Source organism: Solanum dulcamara, chromosome 5 (assembly GCF_947179165.1).
Source record: "Solanum dulcamara chromosome 5, daSolDulc1.2, whole genome shotgun sequence".
NCBI classification, from domain to species: Eukaryota; Viridiplantae; Streptophyta; class Magnoliopsida; order Solanales; family Solanaceae; genus Solanum; species Solanum dulcamara.
The window spans coordinates 69,221,731-69,239,939 of NC_077241.1; the positions used below are offsets into that span (position 1 = coordinate 69,221,731).

General features: G+C 30.3%; 1 protein-coding gene across 1 annotated transcript; it reads left to right on the forward strand.

Annotated features, from left to right (window-relative positions):
* Window positions 1-15,339: 15,339 nt before the first annotated feature.
* LOC129889511 (catechol oxidase B, chloroplastic-like) lies at window positions 15,340-17,265 on the forward strand. The gene has a single exon (XM_055964830.1). The coding sequence runs from the start codon at window positions 15,367-15,369 to the stop codon at window positions 17,122-17,124; it is 1,758 nt and encodes a 585-aa protein (XP_055820805.1). The 5' UTR covers window positions 15,340-15,366; the 3' UTR covers window positions 17,125-17,265.
* The last annotated feature ends 944 nt before the right edge of the window (window positions 17,266-18,209 follow it).

An 18,209-nucleotide genomic window follows, 5' to 3' on the forward strand; every position in this document is an offset into this window, starting at 1 on the left:
TGACGATTAAAAGTGAAAATTTATTTTTAAAATAGTAAACATATAAAAGTGAACCGAAAAAATATAAAACATGTTAAGAATTTCGAAATTGTATATTACGTATTAATATATATATTCTTGGACTATAAGCCCTTTTGGATTGATTTAGTGTAAGCGATTTTAACTCAAAATAATTTTTAACCATTTTTATAATAATTGAATTAGGTAAAATAAAATAAAATAGTTATAAATATTTAATTTTAAATTAAAATACAAAAATAAACTAAAAATCATAAACTAAAATGCCTAACTTCTTACTTTTAACTTATAAAACAGGTTCTATATCATTATTGTAAGTGTTATGTCGAAAAAAGATGGTTTAAAATTAATTTTAACTTTATAGAGAAAAAAATTAATTTTAAAAAAAAGGAGTCGCCACTTAATTTTTTAAAGAAATTAAGAAAACTTAATTTAAAAGATCCTAACAGATTTAAGTCTTAAAAATTTAGAGAAAAAAGTATGAGGTTCTTATTTCCACTTTGAGAAGGTGTTAAGCATTCAAAGTAGCCGCTAACGCGCGGTTATCCAACGATTTGAAAATTATTTCAAAAATGTTCGAAATTCAAAGAAACTCGATAATTAATTTGCGTTGTGGAGGGTCAAAATTGGGTGTCTTTAGCAAGTAGGTGTGTTCACGGATCGGTTTGAATCGATTATTAGTCAAAATTAAATTCAAACCAACTTAATCGGCTTTTATATTCTCAAAACCAAACCAAACCAAATATAATATACATTTGGCTATCGGTTTCTGTTCGATTTGGTTCAGATATTCGGTTATCAACCACACACACCAAAAAAAGAATGATTCAATCAGAACCGAAAAAAAGTGACAACAATCCATTGAAAACGAAAAAATAATTAGAACAACTGACATTACAGAACTTTCGATCACTAAATTTATTATGAATAAAACTGCAAAATTCACCATTTTAGCGTAAAATGGAAGCGACAGTGACATTTCTAGTCTCACCAAGAATTGTCATAGACACTCATATGTACTAAACCATAAGATAAATGTTCTCTCTTGAGCATTTTTGCTTTCATAAAATAGATTAAAAATAAATTTTAATGAAACCATTTATAAGATCTTTAAAATTGTTTATAAAAATAATATATTATGTATGTATAATAATAAAATATATGTATGTAACTTGTCGGTTCGGTTTGATTATTTCTTTGAACTTTTTGAACAAAATTAAAATTAAATCAAATACTATCAGTTTTTAAAAATCTAAAATCAAATTAAATTCAAATAAAATCGATTTAATTCGATTTGGTTCGATTTGGTTCGATTTGGTTCGATTTTTATCCAAATCATGAACCCAAATGGTAAGTAAGAAAGGTCCTTTTACCTTTTAGGCCGCGAGAGATTTAAACTCAGAGCCAATAACTAAATATTGTGATTTTGGTAGGTAGAATGATTAAACTTTAGCCCACCTACCATTTCTACACTTTGACAAACTTAAATTGATTTTCCATATCATGGCTCAATTAATATTTGATATTGTTTTTGTTTATTTATATTTAGTCACTATATTAAAATAGTTTTTTCTTTCAAGAAAAATATAACATTTTTTTTCCTATTTCACTTTTATTATTAACTATTGATTTCTTAAATCATTTCTTAAGATTTTCTGAAATGCTAATAGTCATGGGTATTTAGTAAATATGTACTTTGTCTATTATTTTCTTAAAGAAAGTATGAAGTCCATTGTTGATAAGTAAAAGCAAATGAATGTAGTTATTATCTCAAAAACTATTAATTTCTTAAATCATTTCTTAAGATTTTCTGAAATGCTAATAATCATGGGTATTCAGTAAATATGTATTATGTTTATTATTTTTTTAAAGAGAGTACAAAATCTATTGTGGATAAGTAAAAGCGAATGGATAAAGTAGTTATTATCTCAAAAAATTATTTCCTTTATTGAATAAAATTGAAATCAAGAAAAAAGTAATATTTTGATATAAGTAAAATTATTAATTGAGTAGCTATCTGAGAAATTAACTCCTTAAAATCTTATTTTTTAAAACTAATTAAGCACAATTACATCGTTTTGTAGCATAATTAGGTGCTAGATAGAGTTTTGGTACTCTTCCCATCACAATTCAAATGGCCCTATCTGTAATAATTGAAGATTTGTCACATCAGAAGATAAGTGATAAACTATTAATTTTTCGAAGAGAGGAAGGGAGGGGAAGAAAAAAAAGTAATTATTTATGTAATTTCAAAAGCCTTTTGGATTTACTTATAAGCTGTTTTCAACCTTTTAAAAATGTTTGACTGATCAATTTAAAGTTATTTTGTGCTTAAAATAAGCTCCAATAAATAATTGAATTTGTTTGGATGAACTTATTTTAAGCAACTTATAAGTTGTTTTCAACTTATAAATCAAAAAAAATAAGTTAGACTACACCAACTTATATTTTTTTTAATTATAGTTTAGAACTTAATTATAGTTTAAATATGGATGGGTGGTGAAAATTAGAGAAGAAAAGTAACCATCATTATTAAACAAGCTCCAAAGAAGTGGATTTGAATTATGAATGTGATTTTTGTGAGAAATTTGGAGGAACTGTTGTTTAGACTTGTTAAAAATAGTGGAAGCTGTCTAGAAAATTTTAAAGTAATTTAATGGAGATTTAGACTGATTTTGAACAAGAATTGTAATTGAAAGACGACGAAAAAGTGCGATCGTCACTGTAGCTAGCAACATTTATACAATTTTATACAAGATTGATACATATTTATACACTTATATATACTAGGTATGTACATTAATTATACATGTATATGAATATTGTACAATAATGCAATCTAAACAATGTTGCAAAAACATGTTGGCAACTTAGACGTAAACCAAAAACTATGGCTATTTACTGTTATATTTGTAACGATTCGAATCATCGTTAATTTCGATTAAAAAGAAATCACAAGAATTTGGCTTGATTGGGTTCTACCACCCTGCCAAAGCGGGATAGTCCCGCCAGGGCGGTGCCGCTTGAGCGGAAATAAGGTCGTCAGAGCGGGAAATCGTGGGACCGAACTTAAGTCGCGAATTTTCCTATTTTCTCCACTTCTCCCAAGTGGAGGTTAGACACTAGAGTTACTCTAAAACCCTTCAAAAAAGCTGCTTTTGAATGAAGAAGATGAGGGTAGGGAATCTCAGCTTTTGAAAGGCTTCAATCCGTGGAATTCAATCAGGTCTTACCCATGGAACATCTGGAACCAATGATTTCAACAGTGTTAGTTCTCCGCTAATGCTTGGCGTTCAAGTAGGCTAGGCTTCTCTTTTCTGAGTAGTAAACTTATACCTACTGTGTAATATAGAAGGAAAATTAATGAGAGTTCATATACTAAGCTTCGAGTTATTTAGTTCCGGACAGAGATCCTGTGGTGATACAGTCAAATTAGAATGTGACCTGGGTAGAAAGGTGTTGTAGTGAATTGAGAAGTTATTGATTCTGATGTTTTGTGTGCAGCTGGTTAATTTATAACAGTAATAGAATCTCGTACAGAAAAGTAAAGCCAGTAGATTTTGAGGTTAGACCTGTAAGGTTGGTAGTTGGGATGTTGATTGTTTCCGTAATTGTCTTAAATGTGTAATTGAGTTACTTATGATATGGCTAAACATGTACAGATAAGGGTAATAGGTTAGATCTTATACAAATGAGCAATTGCTGGTCTATTTTTGTGATGAACGTGTTTTGGGTGGTATAAATGATATGAGTGCTAAAATGCAATTGTGAATGTGGTATATTTGGATCGGGTGTCACATTCCGATAAGGTATATTTGGATCGGGTGTCACGTTTCGATACGTATTTGGATCGGGTGTTATGTTCCGACACAGTCTTAAATCGGATATCACATTCCGACACAAATATGACTAGATTGGGTCCCCTGAGAGGGCCAAGTATATGTGTGTGGATGGTCCCGTGAGAGGACCTGATGATATATGTATTTTCATGTGTTAGTAAGGTTAGTGATAGATGAGCCATGGACTTAAAACTATAAATGAATTCTTGAGTTGAGGTGTTCTAAAATTAGAAGATTATGATCATAAATACACTTATTGGTGGGTAAGAGGATAGGCCCTGTTAGGCCCGGATGTGATCTTTATGGTATAATCGTGTTCTGTGTTGATACACTTAGAAGTTGAGGTTTCTAGTTGTCAGAGAGTGTTACTATTGTGATCTCCATGAATGACTAAGGTAGGGATAAAATCTAGAACTCAAGTGAGGAAGAGAGTGTGGTTGTGAGACAAATATGTTTTATGTTGCGAGAAAATTAGTCCAACTAGTGAGGATTGGGCGAAATCGTGGAATGATTAAGGTTGCTAGGTGGGGATTATAGGGGTGATGGAGTAACAGTAAGGTGGGTCCTTAACCTATAAGTTTTAAGTTGTGACTAGGGCGGTAGTGGAACCGTGTTGTTTAGGGTGGTGAATACCCTAAGGTTGAGAATAAGGAGTACATTTAATTGACTAAGATGGCTAAATTGAGGAAGTCTAAGTACTATGATATGTCTTACTTTTCTGTTCATATATTATGCGGTGGTATCAGATTGAACGATGATGCCAAATAGTACGTGTTGTTTGTACTGATACTACTCTTGCTATGCCACTTGGCATAGTCTGATTGCAGGGTCAATTATGTTTCGTAGGTGAAGACGAAAGCGATCCTCCAACAACTTTTATTTTTCCCTTATCTTTGTGGAAGCTGGGTCATTGGTCTTTTATTTCATTTCTACTCTTAATAGCTCTTGTACCTGTTTAGACTGGTATTCTTGGAGTTTTTGTATAATTGAATAAATTAATCTTTAATATTAATTTTTCAGATTAATTTTTCAAGTTTGTTTTAAATTCCGCAACTGTTCTTATATAAATGTTCTCCTACTTATGATGTATAGTGAATGCCCGCACGATCCGATGAGTTAGATCGTGATAATATTTTACCTTTTATACCAAATTATCATTTATTTTAGGTACTAATCAATATGCTGTTAAATAGAGATACCTTTAAGAAATCTAATTATGTTAATAATTTTATATTGTTAATTCATAGACCTTAAGCAAAAATAAGCATTAATTTTAAGGGTCACACTCTTCAACTTTATTTTAAAATCACTTCCCCTCAAATTTAAGAAATAGTGATTATCCTCCTTTTTTCATATCCTTACCTGATCAACCTTTATCTTCTTCTTTTTTCATACTTATTTAAAATCATAATAGTTTTGTTTTTCGATCTATATAACAAATTTTCTATTAAAAAAAGTATTAATTTCGTCAACAAAAAAGGTGAGAAATCTCGATTGAGTATATATGCTAATGTCGTTCTATTTATAATGAAACAAACGAATAAAATAAAAAATAATTTTATCAATTTTAACGAAATCTATAATGTGATAATTCTGTAAATATATCTCGTGCAAATAACATGAAAATAATTACTAAAAGTAAGGATATAGTTCATAACAATTTCTTAAAATGTTATCTATTTATATTGTGAATAAATTTTAAATTATAATTTAGAAAGTATTTCATTAATGACAATCAAAATTGGTTCATCTACGTACATAGAGAACAAGAGATAGACATAACACATAATGTATTCTTTAACTTGACTTCAATTAACATGTATGTCATCCAACTTTGGGTATGAAATAAATAGACACTTAACGTTGTATAAAGTTGAATAAGTACACACACATTTGACAATTCATGTGAAGGCATGAGATACATCATATCCATATTGTGTAATCTATTTGTTCAACTTTATACAAGTTTAAATATTTACTTGTGTACACCCCAAAACTAAAGGACATAGATACTGATTGAGGGCAAGTTAAATGACATGTTTATGTAATATGGCTAAGAGATAAGTGAATCTTTAATATGCATGCACATAATACATATATACTTAATGCATGTAATATTACAATAGCAATCATAAAAAAAAACAGTAGATTTTGCAACAAACTTATAAAAGGATTATTGTACTTATAATGTTAATGAACTTAAATAAAATATATAAATACATAGATAAATGAGAAAATATTAAAAGATGTTACGTAAATGAAGGTTTAAAAATGACAGGGATATAATTTACTTTGCAGAGAATAAAGGGAGGGTTGGTGCCAGGGATATAATGTGGAAGTTGACAATTTTTTAAAGTTGAGGGAAAAGTTTGATTTTTAAATCAAGGTTGGATGATGCAAATAATTTTCACCCTTAATTATAATCTCGCGAAAATGATAATTAACTTACTATTTAAAATTCACTAATTGATGATTTGCCACATGGATCCTTTTATCATGTCACTTCGATACTATATTCTTCTTTTCTGTTTTACTTCATTGATGGTTCATGGAAAGTAAATATATACCGCAAATTAATCATTTAATAACCATTTTTTCCATGACTAATTGGTAGTACAATTTTTACGAACAGAGTATTTTTTTTCTTGTGTGTGACTAAATTAAATTAACCTTGAATAGAAATATTCTGAAGCTTACTTTTCTACTGTAAAGAGCTTTTGTTTTGTAACAACGAAGTGTATGTGTACAAAGAAAAAAATACATTTATTATGGTCAGTCGTAAGGTATGAAATTTGTGTACTTCTACATTACATCAATATGTAGCTTTTGGAGTGTGATGGACTGATGGTTAACTCAGATCACCTTACATCTGTTATATTAAAGGCCTAATCATCAACGACTCTTTAAAGTTGACACTAAATTTCTTTTAAACATCTTAATCAAACTTTGTTCATTTTAAACTGCGTCATTTCGACATTCTTTTTTATATTCTTAGATCTAGTTAAGCGCGTATTGACAAACGCATCTACGTGGAAAAATAAACCAAGCTATATGTGGCACATGGATTTTTTTTTAAAAAAGGGGAAAAACTTTTAATTCTTTTTTTTCTCCAATCTCTAATCCCATGGCCCCACACCCCTTTCTTCATCTTCTTCTTCCCAAACTCTAGCAAAAACATAAGAATCTGGAGCAATTTCATTCTCAGTTTTGGTTCTTCATCTTCTTCTTATTTTATTCCTTGAAATTATTATTTTTTTCTTCTTAGTAATTTTACTCATATTTTTTTATTTTATTTTCTCTTCTTCTCCATTTTCTATATATAATCTCCCCTTCTCCCAATCCATTTCCTCCATCTTCTTCTTTCTTCTGCTATTATATATTTTTTGTCCTTTCTTTTTAATTTTACGAGAAGTCATTACTAAAGCTTCCGCTATACACGGAATTCGGGGTGGTCATTATAATTATAGCGGAAGATACTAGTATTGAATGATGGATAAAAAATTAAATTTGATTTTCAAGAAAAAAGAAAAAAAGTTAGTGTACAAACTCAATAAAAATTATAAATTTTATCAAAATTTGGATAGTAATAAAGGGTGGATCTATGATGGCAGAGAAAAAGAGTGAGGAGGAGGAAGTTTGGGAAAAAAATTGAATGGAGGATGGTGTAAGGCTGTAAAGAGAAGGTGAGCTAAGGTAGAGTTAGATCACTCTTAATTATGGGTTCTGCCTATATTAAATGCTTGAAAAAGATGGGTACAGGGTACAGATTAAATGATAATTGTGCACTTCAACCATTTTAAGAGGAAAAAAAGGAAGAAAAAAAAACAACCAAACCCCTAGTCTTCTTTCCACATAAAATCGTAGCAATTTTTGCCTCAAAACAATCGAACTTAAGCTTAAGACATATTTTCTTTAGAAAATGAAGTTATACTTAATTATATATAATTTGTAAAATATTATAATACAAAAATATAAATTTACTCTTTGATAATAAAAGGGGGCAAAAATTAAAGTTGACCACAAATTGGAGCAATAGTTCAAATGACCACAATTTTCTTTTATTATGTTTGTGTGTGTAGTAAAGACTGGTAGGTTTCTACGATATATGAAAAAATATGATAATAAAAATTATTGGAGCTGAGAAAATAATTTTCTTTTCCTAGCGATCTTTTCTTGCATTGTACCTTGTAAATTATTTAATTTCCAATTGTTGTTGATTATGTTTCTCTCTTGGAACGATTTTTTTTCCAATTAAAAGAAAATCTAACAATATTTTCGGAAGTTGGCACTTATCCATATTAAATAAATTATTAATATTAATTAAAAATTAAAGACTAAAGTATTTTTATATCAGATAAAGAAATTATTTTTTTAAAAAAATAAATTATTTAAAAAAATATTGAAAATATTTTTCTCACCCACTCCACCACCTCCCATGGGAATTGCCCTATATTTTATTTTTAAATTTTTTTAATATAAATATTTTTTAAAAAAAATCATATTTCACTCCTCCTTCGCTCCCTTTTAAAAATATTTATTTTTAATATACGAAACATGTAAAATGAAAAAGAGGAAGTAATAGACAACATCATAGTGGTCCTGACAAGTAATTGCCTTCAAATTTCAAAAGCCTTCGGCTATGGTGGGTCCCATAGTGCTCTAAATAAGATAGATGATCAAAGTAGACTTTCAAGGATAATGATTTGCCTAAGAGTTCCTCTCTAATCTGATGTTTCTGAATCGCGATTCCACAAAGGTGAACTAACCCCAAAAATCTATTTGAATTGCAGATTGTAACTCATTTGGGTGAAATCGGAATCTCTAGTAATTGACAGTAAGCCGTAAGGCGGTGAGTTATGTATAGGACTGCATATTATTCAATATCTATCACTATTCCCACCTAAAACTGGACCCCAAATATGGGTTCTATTTTACAAATTTCGACAAGATAATTGATTGCATGTGAGCATTGGAATAATTTAATGCAAGAAATTTACGCATACATTCATAGCTTTATCATTTGTACTTTTTCTTACTTTATGATAGCAATCTCTACTATTAGTAATATACTATCTTAGATTATAAAAGGAGTAAAATGATAATTTAACCCCTTTACTGTCCACCCCCCCCGCGCCCCCCACATTTTACCACTGTATAAAAGCGGAAGCAAACAGCTGTCCATCGACATGTCTGTATCGGTATTTTTGTATTTTTTTTTAATTTGTTATATATTTAAAAATCATGTAAAAAGTAATAAAAAAATACAATAATTAGTAACTTAAAATATTTAAAAGACATATAATTTTTTTAGTTGAATCTCAAAATTCTATCAATCTCACGTATATATTATTTGAAATGACGTAAAAAACAACAACTTAAAAATTTAAATATCATAAACAGTTAAATGATGGCATCAAAATAGGGTAATTGTGCAATTCAACCATTTTAAGAGGAAAAAAAAAGAAACACCGAAGCCCTGGTCTTCTTTCCACATAAAATCGTACGTTGTCTTTATAAAGAACAATTTTTGCCTCTAAACAATCGAACTTAAGCCTAGTAAGACATACTTTCTTTAGAAAATGAAGTTATACCTAATTATATATAACTTATAAAATATTATAATACGAAAATATAAATTTACCCTTTGACAATAAAAGGGGGCAAAAAATTAAAGTTGACCACAAATAGGAGCAATAATTCAAATGACCACAATTTTCTTTAATTATGTTTGTATGTGTAGTAAAGACGGTAGGTTTCTTGACTGGGGTAGGTTGGTGACAATTGAATTCCCTCAATTTGTTTTGGCACAACATGTGATGTCTTGATCTACTCTGGCTCCATGCTCTATTCCTTTTACACTATAGAGGTAAACGTTTATAACGTGGAGATTTTAGGTCAATGTTAATTTAATTAATTAAACCCCTAAACCAATTGGTATAATGGATGATTACCAGCGAAAATATAGCTGGATTTTCTTTCCATGGATAAATTGCATTCAAGAGGAAATAATGTCTGGCCCCATCCAGAGAAATTAAGTACTTCACTAATATTCATCAACTATTCTCTCTGTTCAATTTATGTCGCGGAATTCAAATTTTGAGAATTGAATTTTTTAATTTTGATTGTGAATTTAAATATGATAATTTTAAATTTTATATATTTAAAAATTACTGTAAATTATTTTATGTTCCAATAATTGATCAATTAAAATATTTATACGATATATGAAAAAATATGATAATAAAAATTATTGGAGCTGAGAAAATAATTTTCTTTTCCTAGCGATCTTTTCTTGCATTGTACCTTGTAAATTATTTAATCTCCAATTATTGTTGATTATGTTTCTCTCTTGGAACGATTTTTTTTCCAATTAAAAGAAAATCTAAAAATATTTTCGGAAGTTGGCACTTATCCATATTAATGTCAATTGTTTTTAACCATGGTTTAGGGGTTTAATTAATTAAACTAATATTCAGTATCCTTAAGGGTTGTTTGATATAAAAACTAAGATGACATATTTCATGATTAAATTTAAAATTAAAATTATATTTTATTTAGTTAAAAATATAAATTTATCCCAAACTTAATTTATATCTCTTAATCATAGACATACCTTATGCCATTCAAGCCAAAATTATAATTTCAAAATAAAATTGTCCACGAATCATATGAACTCTTAGATATCTAGGTCAGGTATAATAAAATCAACACGGTGTGGATAATAATATCCTTCATTGGGGTCTGAAATAATGTGATAACCTTTTCTTATTCCTTCTATGCTCTTTTATGTTTGGCTTTACTCGTTTTTATTTCCACCCCTCTGTCCGTAAGTACATGTTTGGTCATAGAAATTGCAAGTATTTTTAATAAAATTTATTTGGTAAAAGAATTTGTCTAGTTTTAGAAAATATTCCTGATAAAAAACTAAAATCTAAAAAAAAATGATTTTTAGGCTAAAGAATAATTGTTTAGTTCTTTTTAAAATTTTAAAACTAATCCCAATTTTTTTGTATTTTATGAAAAAAATAATTCATCTATTAAAGACTGCAACTTATTCTATCTACTATTCCTCCTCATTAAAGACACTCCTCATATGAAAATACATGTTCGTTATGAAAAAGATTGTTCATAAAATATGAAAAGATTATTATGGAAAGATATTATTATTATTATTTAGCTTTTTGCACCGCTGGATCTTCCTAAATTATCATAATTTGACGAATTGTAGTTGCCGATAATTGTGTTGTTAATAGTTTTTAGTAAATTATCATGTTAGGATTTTCTTAAATATTGTGTCAAATTTATGAATTTAGATAAAGAAAAATTACGCGGATAAGCAAACATATATTAGTTAATTAGCTAACATAGCTATAGTTTGAATTAATTACGGCTTGCGACAAACATCTAGTTGTAATTACAATTTGAATTTTGTATAATTCGCGTGATTATACAAAGATTGTACCCGATTATACAAACATCGTGCGCGAATACAGTTTGAGTTTTGTATAATCGCGTAATTTATACAAACCCTGTTTGCGAATCGAATTGTACAATAAAATATACAAATACTACAAATTGTATAACGAATTATACAAACGACGTGCATGAATTGTATAGTGAAATATACAAACGTTATACAAAAACAGTGAATTGTATAGCGAATTATACAAACGTATACAAATATTGCGCGAATTATATAAATGCTGCTATAACTATAGCTACGAATTGTAATTAGCAAACTATAACTATGATAATTAAGATATATGTTTTATATTATTTTTATTAAAAAAAGTGAAATATATTTCCAAAAACTATGGCTAAACACATGTCGAAACTTCAATCCAAACTTTATCTAATCTGATTTTTAAAAATATTTGAGAATGTATGACCAAATTGTGGCTAAAATTATGAGTCAATAAAGTTTTTCTTTTAAAAATTATTAATTATTATAGTTTATAATATAATTTTACTTAAATCGAACTTGAGAATAAAAATTTAAATATCTAAAAATCCCACTTGGAGAAAGAGTAATTACTCCAAGATAAGACTTACAATCAGCAACGTGTTTAACTCTTTTAGTAATCTAATTATATAAATAATTTTATATTGTTAATTCATAGATTTTAAGCTCTTATAAGTATTAATTATAAGCCTGAAAATCACTTACACCCTTCAACTTTATTTTAAAATCAAACTTCCTCCACAAATTTAACAAATAGTTATTATCCCTCCCATTTCGTGTTTGACTTTTAAATATCTATTTTGCCCTTGCCTTATCAACCTTTATCATTTTTTTTTCTTACTTCCTTAAAATCATAGTAGTTTGTTTTGCAATCTATATAGCAAACTTTCTATATAAAAAAAAATTAGTAATTTCGTTAAAAAAAGTGAGAAATATTGATTGAGTATGTATATGCTAATGTCGTTCTATTTATAGTGAAACAAATGAATAAAATAAAATAATAATTTTATCAATTTTAACGGAATCTATAATGTGATAAATTTGGTAAACATATCTCGATGCAAGTAATACGAAAATAATTAATAAAAGTAAAGATATATTTCATAACAATTTCTTAAAGTGTTATCTATTTATATTGTAAAATAACTTTAAAATTATAATTTAGAAAATATTTCATTAATGACAATCAAAATTCGTTTATCTACATCAAGAATAAGAGATATGCATAATACATAATGTACCCTTTAACTTGAATTCAATTGACATTTACGTCGTCCAACTTTGGGTGTGCATAAGTAGCCACTTAAAGTTGTATAAAGTTGAACTAGTAGACATAAACATTCGACGTGACAATTCGCGTGACGACGTATCACTCTAATTGATTTGTATTATGTCATGTAGAAGATATTGTATGCCATGTGTCGGACGCATGTGTCTACTTGTTCAACTTTATATAAATTTAAGTATCACGACCCGAATTCGAGTGTGATGACACTCGTCTCAACCCACCGAGACAAGTCAACCTAAAAGCCAACGATAAATGAATGTAGAAGTAAATAAAATAAAGCAAGATTTAACTTCGTCAAAAACAGGTAGGAAATCTCAAATTTTCCCAAGACTGATTGTCACGTGTACAAGCCACTAATACATTATCGAAGTACGAAAGAGAATACAGTCACAATATTTTTGTCTCTAGAATAAGACTAAAACATAATAAAAGAGTAAGAGGTGTCTGCTAGATGAATGTAACAGCTACCTCAACACTCGAATGATAGCCTCGGATGTGGAAGGAAACACTAAGAGATCAAGCAGGTCCGGGCTCACAACCTACACAAGTGTAGAAGTAAGGGGTGAGTACCAAACAATATGGTACTCAGCAAGTGGACAACTAAAACTAAGCAAAACTCAGTAAATACAAGTCTCTTGTCCTACCAATCGAACCTTTTAACTGCAACTTGCATAAAACCAACCCAACTCTACATTTTGTATAGTAATAATACGCAGATTACAAATACTCAGCAATTGAATCATATCAAGTCAAATTCAGCAAACACGAAACAATGAGAGGTGAACACAATTCACAAATATCAGAAAGGTGTGATGCAATGCAATGAAATGATGCATGTCTGTCGTATTGGTACACATCTGCTGAATCACAGTTCGGAACTCGTAGGGGACATTTCTGTCCATGTAACCTGCCACAGAGCGTGTGACCCGTCCCCTCAATATACATATCCTGCCACGGATCGTGTGGCCTGAACCCTATGTTTCATAATACTTGCCACGGAGTGTGTGGCCCGGCCTCCTTTTATTTCATATTATTTTTAGTCTCAGCACAGTATATCAGAAATAATGCAATCAATTTTTGTTCATATAATTCACGATAATAGCATGATAACCATAATAATTTTCACATCTCATATCAATATTGTCATTTCACATGTCCAAGATAAGTCAATAATCTCCTATCACACTAATACACATCATTAGGTTGCCATTTTATACCCTCATCTCCATTTTTAAGGTCAATCATACAGTCAATAACCCAGTCCAATATTCATTACTCTCCAACGAACATAACAAGGAAATACTAGCATCTACAAGCTTAAACAGAGGTTTAGTAGTTCATTTGCCTCAAATAATCAAGCAATTACTCCGGAACTTGAGCCTTCCTTTTTCGAATAGTATCCAAAATACCACAATCTAATCAAATAAATAATCATAATAAGATTTTGAAACTAACATTACATATATTACTATATGTCTAGCCTAGAACCAAAGAAGTACCCAAATCTATAATCACATTTTCAAACTTGATATCACTTAATTTATCAAGTCTCATATTTCTTATTTAAGCCTAGGATTAGGTCTTAATTCCTCCAATTATCATAAATCTAATGGTATTCATATAATACAATACACCTAATATGCAATCACGTATACTAATTTTTATCAAAACCTGAATTATAATGTGAAAAAATAAAATAAAAATAATAATAAATGAAATCAACTACTTATGGACCCGTTTGCAGAACTTAATTTTCATGCCCTTAAACAATTGTATATTCACTAGTGTTGTCCAAAACTTTAAAAAGAATTGAACTTACAATTGAACCTCTTATTCATTACTCAAATCATTTCATTCTGGCCAATTCACTCCTTTGATTTCCAATTAAAAAAATAAGTCCTCCCTCACAGGTTCCTCCCTTTCTTTTCCACCAATAATATCATACGTATAACATATGCACCCAGAAGCAAAGTTTGGTTGACAATCTTACCTGAACTACTCAATTTCCCTTTTTCTTTCTTGTTCGCGGGTTTCTCTTTGTGCAGTTGGGCGTGGAGGCGACAGTTACTACTCACAATGATAAAATAATACTAAATTATATTAACTTATTTTTAATTAATATATATGGCCAAGTGGTATAGGGTTCTAATAAATTATTAATTTAGTCCACCAATTTAAATCAATTATTTAAAATCATTCATTAACTAATTTATCGAAGTTATCGAATAGTCCAAAATTTTCAACTTAAATTTACAGAAAGGATCTTTAATGGAAGGAGGATGACTCGTTCTAGAAATGACCTAACGGGTCATTACATTAAGTGTTTACTTATGCACAATTTAAATTGGAGGGCATAGATACAGATTGAGGTCAAGTTAAATAATACATTTATGTATGATGTCTAAGAGAAAAGTGAAACTTAAATATGCATGCACATAATTAATACGTATAATATACTTGATGCATAATAAGATTAAATTAACAATCATAAAAAATTACATTAGATTTGCAATGAAATGATTATTCTACTTATAGTGTTAATGAATTTTAAAAGAAAATATAAATATAATATATTTAATTTTAAAAAATAGAACTTCAGAATCAAAATTTAAATATCTAAGTTTCCCACTAGGCGAGAGTAATTACTCCAAGATAAGACTTACTATCAGGAACGTGTCTCACGTTTTGCTACATTACCTTCACTATTTGTGTATAAATAATGGTTGCAACCCTTCAACTAAAATCACTCATCCCAAACAATGTCTTCTTCTTCCACTACTCTACCATTATGCACCAACAAAACCCTCTCTTCTTCCTTCACCAACTCATCTTTCTTAGCAAAACCCTCTCAACTTTTCCTCCACGGAAGGCGTAGTCAAAGTTTCAAGGTTTCATGCAACGCGAACAATGTTGGTGAGCATGACAAAAACCTTGAAGCTGTTGATAGGAGAAATGTTCTTTTAGGCCTAGGTGGTCTCTATGGTGCTGCTAATCTAGCACCATTAGCCGCCAATGCTTCTCCTATACCACCTCCTGATCTCAAATCTTGTACTAAAGCCCATATAAATAAAGACGACGAGGTGTCATACAGTTGTTGCCCTCCTCAACCCGAAGATATTGACAACATTCCGTACTACAAGTTCCCTTCTATGACTAAACTCCGCATCCGCCCCCCTGCTCATGCAGCGGATGAGGAGTATATTGCTAAGTATCAATTGGCTATTAGTCGAATGAGGGCACTTGATAAAGACCCTTTTGACCCTATTGGGTTTAAGCAACAAGCTAATGTACATTGTGCTTATTGTAACGGTGCTTATAGAATTGGTGGAAAAGAGTTACAAATTCACTTCTCTTGGCTTTTCTTTCCTTTTCATAGATGGTACTTGTACTTCTATGAGAGAATCTTGGGATCGCTCATCGATGATCCCACTTTCGGTTTGCCATACTGGAATTGGGATCATCCAAAAGGTATGCGTATACCTCCCATGTTCGATAACGAGGCATCTTCTCTTTACGATCAAAATCGTAACCAAAATCACCGGAATGGAACCATAATTGATCTTGGTCATTTCGGTAAAGAGACTCAAATACCTCAACTCCAGATAATGACTAATAACTTAACTCTAATGTACCGTCAAATGGTAACTAATGCTCCATGCCCCTCCCAATTCTTCGGTGAGCGTTACTTTCTCGGAGTTGATCCTAAAGCTCAGGGAACTATTGAAAACATCCCTCATACTCCCGTCCACATCTGGACAGGTGACACACCTAGACAAAAACATGGTGAGGACATGGGTAATTTCTACTCAGCCGGTTTAGACCCGGTTTTCTACTGTCACCACGCTAATGTAGATCGGATGTGGAATGAATGGAAACTAATAGGCGGGAAAAGAAGGGATATATCTGATAAAGATTGGTTGAACTCGGAATTCTTTTTCTACGACGAAAATCGGAACCCGTTCCGTGTGAAAGTCCGTGACTGTTTGGACAGTAAAAAAATGGGGTACGATTACGCACCAATGCCTACTCCATGGCGTAATTTTAAACCAATCAGAAAGGCTACAGCAGGGAAAGCGAATACCGGTGCAATTCCACCGGTTTCCAAGGTCTTCCCATTAACTAAACTAGACAGAGCCATTTCATTTTCCATCAATAGGCCGTCTTCGTCAAGGACTCAACAGGAGAAAAATGAAAAAGAAGAGATACTAACATTCAACAATGTAAAATTTGATGATACTCAATACATAAGGTTCGATGTGTTCCTGAACGTGGATAAGACTGTGAATGCGGATGAGCTTGACAAGGCGGAGTTCGCGGGGAGTTATACTAGCTTGCCACATGTTCATGGAGATAGTACTGCAAATATTACCAATGTTACTTTCAAGCTGGCAATAACAGAGCTTTTGGAGGATATTGGATTGGAAGATGAAGAAACTATTGCGGTAACTTTGGTTCCTAAAGAAGGTGGCGATGGTGTATCCATGTGTAGTGTGGAGATTGTTCTTGTGGATTGTTAAGTCCGCTTTGGTGGCTATGGTGCCAAATTTTATCTCTAGTGTTTGTGTTTGTGTTTGCGTTTGTGTGTTTTCCTAGTTAATGCTACTTATGGAATAAATGGTTGTCTTCCATTCAATTTTATGTCATTATTCTCATTTTAATTCACGGTTAAAATTTGAAAATATTAATGCCACAAAATTGGGGTAGCATGAGAGTTCTACATTTCCTTTTGTTTTCAAAATAACTAATCTTTCTAGTTCATATTAAGTTAATTGTTAGGATTTTTTGAATTGTTCAAAATTTAATTTTTTTTTTGAGATTTTCTTTTTCATACTTATTCTTCACTTAATGAGTATATATTTTCTAAGAAAATAGTTTGAAAATAATCAAAAGAGTAATAGGAGAATGCAGTAATTTTTAATTTTTGTTCTTAAATATTTTTTTAAGAAATAATGTGTCATACCCCAATAATTTAGTAGATTAGATATAATATTATTTTAGGGTTGCAAGAATGAGTTGATCTTATTCTTTCAAAACTATCCTTGTTTACATAACCAAGAACAATTAATTAGCTTTTCTTTGATTAAAGATCTAAAAGGCTAAACATATATATAACCTCTCTAACTTGCTCCTACATTTTATTTTGGCATTTCAACTCTACCTTAGTCCATTTTAACCTTTTAAATTCATTTTTTATGTACCATCTAAACACAAATTTTTATTACCTAGCATAAATATTTAACGCGCGTTTGACAAACATTTAAGTAAAAAAATATTCAATTAAATAACACTACCTATTTTATTTTCTCCAAGTAATCCGAGTTAACCTATATATGATCTCTAATATGGGTCACTTGTAATTACCCACCCACCCCCACCCTAAAAAAAGAAAGAACAGGAAAAGGCACTCATGTATTGTTTCTCCAAAACAACCCTAAATTCCTAACCTACTCTTCAACCCAACAATCGTACCTCATCCTTAGGAGATGGAGCCCTCAATTACTATCAATGGTTTCTCAACCATTTGTTCGATAATAGTTACGTGAAAATTTGTATAATCTTACACTTAGATCTAGCTTATTTCACAAATAAAATATCATTAATA